This window comes from Urtica dioica, chromosome 1, assembly GCF_054948205.1.
Source record: "Urtica dioica subsp. dioica isolate 48M chromosome 1, U.dioica_male_clone48M_v1_H2, whole genome shotgun sequence".
NCBI classification, from domain to species: Eukaryota; Viridiplantae; Streptophyta; class Magnoliopsida; order Rosales; family Urticaceae; genus Urtica; species Urtica dioica.
In genome coordinates this window covers 22,670,779-22,682,176 of record NC_142756.1, presented here as the reverse complement: position 1 = coordinate 22,682,176, position 11,398 = coordinate 22,670,779, and the positions used below count along the sequence as shown (strand labels likewise).

Here is an 11,398-nt window from a genome sequence, read left to right as displayed (position 1 = left end):
TAAAAACATGCATTTCCTAATATTTTCTTTTTTTTAGAAATAAATTAGTTGCATCTTTTTTAGAAAAAGAAAACCTTAGCATGTATTTAAACCAAGGATTTAAATTCCGGGGGAACCGGTCCGGTTCCCCCTTTTTTGAAGACCCCAGCACCGGAACCACCAAAACCGGAAGTTTCCGGTGATTCCGGGGGAACCGGACCGGGATCCGGGCAGGAACCCGGTTCTCACATCCCGGTCTGGTTCGCTTAAAAAAAACGGGTATTTAAACCCGGATTCCCCCAATTTTTTTTCATTTGCGTCGGTAAGCTCTCCTCCAAATTCCGCCGTGTCCACGTTGAATTCTTCCAAGATCCCGGCCGGATCCCGCCGTGCCTCCAACTTCCCGACGCGACGCTGTTGATTTCTTCCCAGATCCCCTCGGTTTCAAACCTTTCCAGTGAGCTTCCCGACCCGGATTTTTTTTTGATGATTTTGAGTTTAATTTTTCAAATTTCTTGATAATTCTTGAAGATTAAGTATAAATTGATAGTTGTGAACTTAAATGTAGTGTTTATTTAAGGTTTGTGTTCATGATTCTAATTTTTGTAATTAATCCGAATTATTTGGTAATTTTTTTATTATTTAGTGATAATTAAGGTTATGATGAACTTGTTTATTGATTTATGAAGAAATTGTTGTGACTTGTTTTTAATTTTAGAGTTTGTGTTCATGATTCTATTTTTTTGTAATTAATCCGAATTATTTGGTAATTTTTTGATTAGTTAGTGATAATTAAGGTTATGAGGAACTTGTTTATTGATTTATGACGAAATTGTTGTGACTTGTTTTTAATTTTAGAGTTTGTATTCATGATTCTAATTTTTTTGTAATTAATCCGAATTATGTTGTAATTTTTTGATTAGTTAGTGATTATTAAGGTTATGTTGAACCTGTTTATTGATTTATGAAGAATTTGTTATGAATTGTTTTTAATTTTAGAGTTGTGTTCATGTTTATGATTTTTTTGTAATGATTATGGTTATGTTAAACTTTGTTATGAACTTTTTTAAATTTTCATTTAGATCTGGGAACCCTTTAGAGTTTGTGAATACGATTCATGATTGTTAGTGTAATTTAATTTGCTAAAGGTGATTTGTTAATTTGTAGATTACAACTTCCAAGAATGTCGGCCCCCGACCCTGCTAGGAGGTACTGTACACCCGTTCCCGGAAAAAGTAGCGCACACCAATGTATATTTTGCGAGCACATTATGGGAGGTGACGGCATCACGAGAGTGAAAAACCACCTAGCCCATGTAGACCCAACGAGGAGTGTTAAATTCTGTGAGAAAGTCCCTCCTGAAGTGAAAACAGAGATGCAAGCTTTACTTCAAGGCAATGTCGTAAAAAAAGAAGAACAAATAGTCGTTGGATTCTACGCTTCGCAAGACATTGACTAAAAATGTTGGCGTGGAAGAATCAGACGAAGAAGACTACGAAGCGCAATTACGAGCAGTTATGAAGAGGTCAAGACAAGAGGCGGCTAAGACGGAATGGGAGGCTCGGATGATGTCGGGGCCCGGCAGTGGTTCTACGGCAAAATCTCCACCAGCTGCTCCGTCATTATATAAATCAGCGAGTGCGAAGCAAACAAAAATTGATGAGATGATAGAGCCGAAGAAGAGAACGTGGCTCGGAAGGCACATAACAAAATTCTTTGTTCACCAACATGTGTCGGCGAGTAAGGCCGCCTCGCATGAGTTCAAAAACATGATAGCGTCCGCTCAAGATCTAGGTAATCCTCAATTCGTGATAAGTAATTGTATTTTCATATTGTCGAATCGCATGTGTTCTTGAAACGTTAACATGATGTATATTGGCATATTGCAGGTCCAGGCGTTCCTATACCAACTCCGTATGAAATTCATAACAAGTACCTCGATATGGAGGTTGCAGACGTGGAGAACTACCTTGAAGAACAAAAGAAGCGGTGGGTAAAATACGGATGCACCATACTCACTGATGGTTGGACGGGGCCGACCAGACTGAGCATCATAAACATTATGGTTTATTGTGTTGGTGCAACGGTGTTCTTAAAGTCCGTTGATGCGTCAAAGCATACGAAAACAGGGGAGTACATCTACGGAATATTGAGGTTAGTGCTCAAAGAAATCAGAAAACACAATGTCGTCCAAGTTGTGACCGACAACGGTTGGAACTACAGGAGTGCCGGGTTGAAATTACAACGTAAGTACCATGTGTATTGGACACCTTGCGCCGCACATTGTCTAGATCTAATGTTTGAAGATATTGGGAAGAGAGATAGTGTTAAGCATACTATCAAATCTGCGAGGGATGCGACTAAGTTCATCTACAACCACAACACTGTGTTGTCCAAGTTACGGGAGACATCCCCAGGTGAAATCCACCGTCCCGGCGCAACAAGATTTTCCACGAACTATCTAGCTCCCAGAAGTCTCCGAGAGAAGAGAGCTGCGTTGAGGACGATGTTCAGTAGTCAATGGTGGGATGATTCAATTGAGTGCAACTCCTACAGATAGATCCGTATCCGAGACTTGTTTAAATCCCAGATTCTGGCATTCGGTGGACGAAGTGTGTGCCATATTCGAGCCGATGTACACCACTCTTCGATTAGTGGACATTGAGGGGCATCCCACGATGGGATTACTATACTACGTCTTCCACGAGATGAAAAAGAAGTTGGAAGCGATGAGTGGGAAGAAATGGGTTGTCGAAATCGTGAACCACAGATGGAGTACTCAAATGGAACATCCACTACACATTGCAGCTTTCTTCCTAAATCCAAAGTTGCTGTTTGTTGGAATTGATTTAGGGTTTAAGAAAAAATTTAACGCTTCGGTAAGCGGCGGAATTTTAAAAATTTTCTTTTAACTAGTAAAACGATTTTACTAACCTAGACAAAGAGCAAGCACATGTAAATAAAAACTAATATGAGTATTAAAGATTACTAACCTTTTTAGAAGCTTGAACGTTGAGAAGCTTGTGGAAAAGGTTGCAACGTTCGTCTCCCCTCGCAGCACGTCTCTCTTCCTTCCTCGGCAACTCGAGCAACCACGAAAGTTTCTATCACTAAATCACTCGAGAGAAAGAGGAATTAGTGTGTGGGCACTTTTAAACACTACGACTTAAGAACAAGTCTTGAAGTCGAACAGCTAAAACACTAGGTCAAATGAGGACCTAGGTGCCAAAACCAAAAAGAAATTGAATAGAGAGAGAGAGAGGAGTCGGCCAAGTCTAGAGAGAGAAGCTCTCAAATCTCTAAAACTTGGATGAATGAAATGTGAGGAAATGAGGCTCCTATTTATAGGAGATGTCTCACCTTCAATAAGGTAGTTTCCTCTTCTATAGAATATCACATATTCATGAGCCAATTTCCCTTTTCCTTCATAGAGTCACACGGCCAAGACTTGCCAAGCAAGTCCTTGGATTTGTTTCCTCTTTTATTTGCTTCACCCTTGACCCTTATGGCCGAATTTCCCTTATGCCATTCATAGGAAATTTGTTTCCTCTTTTTCTTTTGGCAAGTATCTTGATACATTTATGCACAAAATATTCTCTCTTTGCCTTGGGTAGTTGGCGCCCATATTCACTCTAGAATGGGCTTCTAGAAGAGGAAATGAGGAAATGAGGCTCCTATTTATAGGAGAGGTCTCACCTTCAATAAGGTAGTTTCCTCTTCTATAGAATATCACATATTCATGAGCCAATTTCCCTTTTCCTTCATAGAGTCACAAGGCCAAGACTTGCCAAGCAAGTCCTTGGATTTGTTTCCTCTTTTATTTGCTTCACCCTTGACCCTTATGGCCGAATTTCCCTTATGCCATGCATAGGAAATTTGTTTCCTCTTTTTTCTTTTGGCAAGTATCTTGATACATTTATGCACAAAATATTCTCTCTTTCCCTTGGGTAGTTGGCGCCCATAGTCACTCTAGAAGGGGCTTCTAGAAGCTCCTTCATTTGTTCATGACAACATGAAAAAGGCCCATTAAGAATTTTCAATAAAATTCTTATGAAATGAAATTAATCCACAAGGCCCAATAAAACTAATATTGGCCGAGTGATGTATGTCATCAAATGACCATGTCAAAAAATTTATTGACATTCATTTCATCCTATGTCTCAAAAGACAAAAATACCCTTTTAACTATTCCTACTCGATGTGATTCGTGACAGTGACCTCATGGACCCAAATGAACAAAGCTTGAGCTAAACACTTGGACTCAAAAGTTCACAAACCTTTTCCAAGTTTAGCTTAATGTCAACTGACTCCACTAAAGAGTTGACACTGAAAATCTCTCGGTTCAAATGAATTTATTTTCTACTCAAGAATTCAACCAAATTATGATGAGCGGATCCACTGAATATTATCTATGTTTACCCTTCATGAATATCATCAGCTAGTCGGGATTTACAAAATAACCATTTTACCCTTCTAGCTGTAATTTCCTCAACTCCTTTGTCGCTTGTGAATAAGTTAGAAACAATGTATTGACGAGGAGCTAACAAGTCACATTGTTTCATCCAAAAGAGTCAAGACTCAATTTGGACACTGGCAAGTTCATTTATTCACACTCCAAGGAACAAAGCATGAGGTGATATACATTGCATTTCAGCAATCTTGTACATGAATTCCATATGTATGAGAACTTCACAAAGTTACTCATGACATTCTCACAACTTAGTACTTCACCAATAGGTCCTGTTCGGAATCACATAGTGAATCCGAACTCTGACTTTCTCAAATGAGAATACATAAGCTGTGAAATGGCATGTCTCATTTCAGGGTTAAGGTAAGTACGATGCAATTCATGTGTAGTGACTTCGAGACATAAGAGGTTAAATGGTTTGTTCTTATTTTGTCTCTAGAAGTGCACTGGTCAATTCAGTACCTTCAGAAGATACCTAGAAGAACTATAGAGTCTCCAACTCTCAATGCCTCATAACCAAACATCATAGATTTTTCTAACAATCTTACTGAGGTCAATAGTCCTTTGACCCATAGATTGCGAATATATCGTTTTAAGCAAACTACGAAGAGTTTGTTTATGCAAAGCTACATTTGTCTCTTCGTAAGTTGTTAAGTTTGTTTATGGAGTAAAGACTAATGTTTTATCATAAAGCTTCAAACAGACAAGGAAGAATGAATGAACGTTTCAACTTTTTATTAATGAATAAGCAATTACAAGCAAAAGTCTTCATGAGACTTTATTACATCAAATGTACATAAATAGACACTACTACTCTTCTTGTGGGCACCATTGACAACAAACTCCCACTTGACTCAAAGAAGATGTGAGTAGTCCTACATGCCTAATCCCTCTCGAAGTTGGTCGAAGACCTTGTTCGCTAGGGCCTTCGTGAATAGATCTGCCAGAGATCTACTTCACCTCCATGTCTCTGCGTTGCGCGATCTCTCGAATCAAATTGTATTTACTCTCAATATGTTTGGAGCGCTTATGGCTTCGAGGTTTCTTTGAGTTAGCGACAGCCCCACTTTTATCACAATAAAGGGTCATGGGCTCGTCGACGTTTGGAACAACTTCCAAATACTTAAGGAATTTTCTAAGCCATAGATCCTCTTTAGATGCTTCATAAGCAGCCACATATTCTGCTTCCGTTGTGGAGTCAGCAATGCAAGATTGCTTAATGCTCCTCCACACAACAGCTCCACCATTAAGGATGAACACGGATCCCGAAGTGGATTTCCTGGAATCCTTATCCGCTTGAAAATCGGAGTCGGTATATCCCGTCATAGTCAGGTCAGTACCTGAGTATGTAAGCATCAAGTTCCTAGTTCTTCGAAGATACTTAAGAACATGCTTAACAGCAATCCAGTGCTCGGGTCCAGGGTTGGATTGGAAACGGCTAACTACGCCAACGGCGAAACATATGTCAGGTCAAGTGCAAAGCATAGCATACATGAGGCTTCCTACGGCAGAGGCGTAAGGAATTTTCCTCATATTTTCAATCTCTTGTGCAGTCTTGGGAGACTGGTCCATAGAGAGTGAGACTCCATGCCTAAAGGGTGTTTGGCCCTTCTTGGAGTCTTGGATCGAGAAGCGATCCATCACCTTATCAATATAAGATGCTTGAGAGAGCGACAGGGTTCGGTTTTTCCTATCTCGAAAGATTTGGATCTCCAGAATGTACGCGGCTTCTCCTAGATCCTTCATGTCGAATTGTTTTGCTAGCCAGACCTTAACCTCGGATAATTTACCCATATCGTTACCTATGAGTAATATATCATCGACATATAGTACCAGGAACACAACTTTGCATTCCTGTATTAGCTTGTAAACACAAGGCTCATCTATTGATTGTTCAAAGCCGAAGCTTTTCAGAGTTTCATCGAATCTAATATTCCATGACCTAGATGCTTGCTTTAGTCCATAAATGGACTTAAGTAACTCACAAAGCTTGGTCTCTTGACCTTTATCCACGAAACTGTCTGGTTGAGCCATATAAATGCACTCGTCAAGATTGCCATTCAGGAAGGCGGTCTTGACATCCATTTGCCAGATCTCATAGTCGAGAGCTGCAGCAATGGATAGGAGTATGCGGATGGATTTAAGCATCGCGACTGGCGAGAAGGTTTCTTCATATTCAATCCCTTCTTGTTGGGTATAACCCTTCGCCACAAGTCGTGCTTTGAACGTCTCGACGTTCCCATCCGGACCCCTTTTTTTCTTGTATATCCACTTACACCCTACGGGTTTAATCCCTTCAGGAAGGTCTACAAGTTTCCAGACTTTGTTGACACACATCGAGTGCATCTCAACTTTCATGGCGTCAAGCCAAAGGTTTGATTCAGAACAAGCCATCGCTTGGCTATAGGAAACAGGATCATCCATGTCTGAGACGGCTACGAGAGAGTCTCCATAGGACATGTACCTATCAGGCTTTTGAGTAGCCCTCCCACTACGTCGAAGTACTACTTGACGAGATTCTGATGAGTTAGGTTGTGTTTCAGTTGGGGTAAGAACAGTTCTTACAGATGAGGTAGAAGCTTCCTCACCCAACTTTTCTTCAAGCACAATTTGCTTCTAGGTTTTGCATCCTTCATAAAGTCCTCCTCAAGGAAACGAGCATTCATGCTAACGAAAGTCTTATCGTCCTTGGGACTATAGAGGGTAAATCCTTTGGTTTCCTTCGGATATCCAACGAACAGACACAATTCTGACCTACTAGCCAACTTGCTAGTCTTTTGCCTTAGCACGTGTGCGGGGCAACCCCAAATTCGGATGTGGCCAAGATTCACTTTACGGCCAGTCCATCGTTCATAAGGAGTACCAGGAACCATTTTGGACGGAACTTGGTTCAGAATGTAAGCGGCTGTTTCGACAGCATATCCCGAAAAGGAAAGAGGGAGTGACGAGTAACTCATCATTGATCTAACCATCTCCATAAGAGTTCGATTTCTTTTCTCTGACACCCCGTTTTGTTGAGGTGTGCCAGGTGCGGTAAGCTGAGAAGCGATACCTTCTTCTTGAAGAAAGTCATTGAACTCTCCAGACATATACTCACCACCTCGATCGGATCGAAGGGTTTTGACCTGTTTACCAGTTTGCTTTTCCACTAAAGCCCTAAAAACCTTAAATACGTTAAAGGTCTCAGATTTGTGTTTGAGCAAATAGACAAAACCATATCTTGAGTAATCATCGGTGAAGGTAACGAAGTATTCGTATCCACCACGTGCATGTTGACTGAGCGGACCACATACATCAGAATGTACTAGTTCCAGCAACTCAGTGGCTCTTTGACCCTTATCGGAGAAAGGTCGCTTAGTCATTTTTCCTTCTATGCAAGATTCACAAGTAGGTAGTGAACCTATTGCAGAGGCTTGGAGTAGACCGTCCCTCACAAGTCTCTTAATCCTGTCTAGACTGATATGACCAAGTCTTAAGTGCCAGAGATATGTTGATTTTATTAGATCAGAGGATTCAGATAGTTTAATCCTCTTTGGCTCCCTAACTAGATCATTATCTATTTCGGTGTCTAATAGAGAAGGTTGAGTGGGATAGATGTAGAAAAGAGCATTCTTCATACATGCATCAGTTACAAAAGAATTATTAGGAAACGAAATACGAATTCCATACTTAATGAACTTTAAACAATAATCTTGCTCAAGAAGACGAGCAACGGATATTAAGTTCTTCCCAAAGGTAGGAACAAAATAAACATTATTCAAGTTTAAAGTGCGGTCTTCAAAAGACAGCGTCACGGATCCCATAGCCTTCGCAGACACCAGGCTCCCATCACCCCATTTGAAACAGAACTCGCCTTCCTCTAAGCTTTTGGTTTTCTTGAAACCAGTCAAGGAACAACAAATATGGTTAGTAGCAGCGGAGTCAAGAATCCACGTTGATACATTATCAGCTACTAAGCATGCTTCGGTAACTAGTACAATACTATTTTCCTTTGCTTTGAGAGAGGCAGGACAGCTTTTCTTTTTATCGGCCTTATGAGGTCATTTCTTAGATCCAGAGGCGGAGGGTTTGTGCTCAGTAGCATGTGCCTCTCCTTGATTCCTCTTTCTCTTGGTGAGACCTTCAGCAGTGTGAATTTCCTTCATAAGCTCGGTAATAGTGTACTCTAGCTTGTTCATGGAGTGGTTCAGCTTGAAGGTATCGAAAGAGTCGGGGAGAGTTTCCAAGATCATATCTATTTTGATCTCCTCGTCAATCTCAGATCCTAGGATTTCCATATCATTCAGGTAACTAACTGTCACGACCCACGAGCCTTAGCTCGTCCGCGAGCCGCAGCAGAGGACTTCCGTATCTTACTTAACATAAAATAAAATTCATAAAAGCTTTGGTGGAAGCGCTTCCAGAAAACATTTTCTAAAAAAAAATTTTAAAATATTTACATAAGCGTCTAAAAAATATGGGCGAATTTTTCGTTTTTCCTATAACATACTATTTTAAACTTTACAAAGAAAAAGACTCGTCTTTTTAAAAACAAAATAGACTAATTCGCCCTTGACTTAGCCACAGGTCGGCAGCCGTACATACACACGCCTACTTACTTACCAGGTTTTGCTGATGATCTGCTTAATCTTCTTTAGCTTTGTCTTTATCTACAATATCAAGATAATAACTGTGAGTCGAAAGACTCAGTAAGCGGATATCTATATAACTAATGCATCGTGCACATAACACATAAGCAATACATAACATAAAGGTTCATATCTTATCATAACTTGCGGAAGTATCGGCTTAGGTCCCGATAAATCCACCTTACTTAAGAATCAATCGGCTTAGGTCCCGATAGATTCATCTTACTTAAGAATCAATCGGCTTAGGTCCCGATAGATTCATCTTACTTAGGAATCACTCAGCTTAGGTCCCGAGAGATTCCTCTTACTTAAGAATTCACCAGCTTAGGTCCCGGTGATTCACATCATAACATACTTTCATCATAATCTATGGAATTACCAACTTAGGTCCCGATAACTCCTCTTACTTGAGAATATGCCAGCTTAGGTCCCGGCAATTCCCATCATACAATACATTTCTTGCTCGGGATCCCTTAATGATACCCGCACGACACATGTCTTATTGGCGCCAGACAGGAGGGTGCACAGTCTCTTGCCTAATCCCCATGTGGTACCAGCACGAAGCATAATAGGTACCTGCTAACATGGGGTATATGTCGGAGGCGGTACCATTCCATGTTTTCTCTTTAATTAACCTAACATGAGAGACTGTTTAGTTCGGGTTCAATCCCGATCTTACATATATTCTTTTCGCTTATTAATTCATGACTTATAAGATCTCAGGATGTGACTCCCAGAGATCCTATCATAATATACTCGCTTTTGAATACGAGTCTTAACTAGAGTCTCTCATAACCCAGTTTACTAAGACTGGATCTCTTGGAAGGAAAACTAACTAAACACATAACAAAGGCTCGGGTTCCTAAATCCTCTAGCCATTTTTGTTAGCCAGACTAATTCCGTTTTCCAATTCGTTAGTGGCTTAAAGCCCTTAATCTTTATAGTGACTTATCTTTTGGCTTATCTTAATCTTGCTTACTAGAAAACACATAAAAAAAATACATGCACAGTATATGTATATATATATATAGAGATATATATAATATTTCTTGATATTGTAGGTGCCTATAATCCACTTACCTGGATAACGATTCTCACGAATCCTGAAATCTTCTCTTCCAAACAAAAGGGTTCTTCTTAACTTCACATAACCCAGTCCACGTAAGCTCTTTCTGCTCGTTGCTAATCCTTATAGCAATATGAACTTATCTATGGAAGAGAAAGATCGAACGTCGAGCGTACTTAGTATCTTATCCCTCGATACCGTACATACTTCTACTGGAAGAAAGCTCATAAGGAACGTATTCAAAACGTCCTTCTAGTCACGCTACTCAGAGCATCTAAAAAATGAGCATCAGAGAACATACAAGATAGAACAGAGACACAGAAAAGAATCGACGCCTAAAAATAAGGCCTTGACATCGCTTTTCTAATCTAAGCTAAGGAACGTTCTACACTATTCGACCCCCTATTCTTCTGACTGGGCAAAGCCCACTGCTTGGAATAGGTTCCCGACGGTCGAACTTAAAGAAAAAAGAACGTATAAAGAAACTCCTACTAAAAATCTATAGCATACGTAAGTTATACGAAAATAACTCAAAACAACATTTCTCAAATGTATTTTAGAAAATATTTTTGACTTGTCTCTTTTTATTGACAAGTTATAACATTTGAGAACATAAATAAATAAATATAACCTTTTCATTTAAAATAAACTAAATCGTTTATTTTAAATGTCTAACCATATTGTACATAATTTTGAGTTCGATTTAATAAAACATTTACGAAATAATCGAACCCTCGGTTCGTAGTCGAACTTTTCTTTTTTTTTTTCTTAAGTAAATAAAACATTTCTCGTTGATATTCTTTACCCAAATTAAAAGAGTCGAGCTTATAGCCGAACTCGGTTTTTAATACATAATTAAATAAGGATATTAAGTAATTAATTGAATAATCAACGAGAATAATAATAATATAACATAATACTTTATTTTTCGTTACGACTTATATCAAAACAAACTTGACTATAAAACATAATAACATATTAATTAAAGATTCGTAACTAGCACGAGTCAAGACTCGGGACAAACCCCGACTCGCCCTAACTAATCGGAGACGTCTCAAGTCCCCGAGCCGAGGCCCGAACCTTCCAAGTCCGCGCTGCCTCGCCATCCAGTGCCACTGCCCCGAGCCCTGTTCAACCCACTTAAAAACCAAGCCTAACTCTCGACAACAACTCGCATACAAAATAAAGCTTACCGACCAAATTAACGAATCCAAACAACAACATCAAAACAGCCTTACACGCACACGGCCAACAACA

The 11,398-nt window shown here is 39.7% G+C and overlaps 1 protein-coding gene across 1 annotated transcript; it reads left to right on the top strand.

Moving 5' to 3' along the window:
* The first annotated feature begins 1,162 nt into the window (after positions 1-1,162).
* Positions 1,163-2,539, top strand: LOC149407798 (uncharacterized). The gene is made up of 3 exons (XM_089622139.1): positions 1,163-1,373; positions 1,456-1,773; positions 1,869-2,539. Exons 1-3 carry the CDS (start codon positions 1,163-1,165, stop codon positions 2,537-2,539), a joined length of 1,200 nt encoding a protein of 399 aa, XP_089478265.1.
* The last annotated feature ends 8,859 nt before the right edge of the window (positions 2,540-11,398 follow it).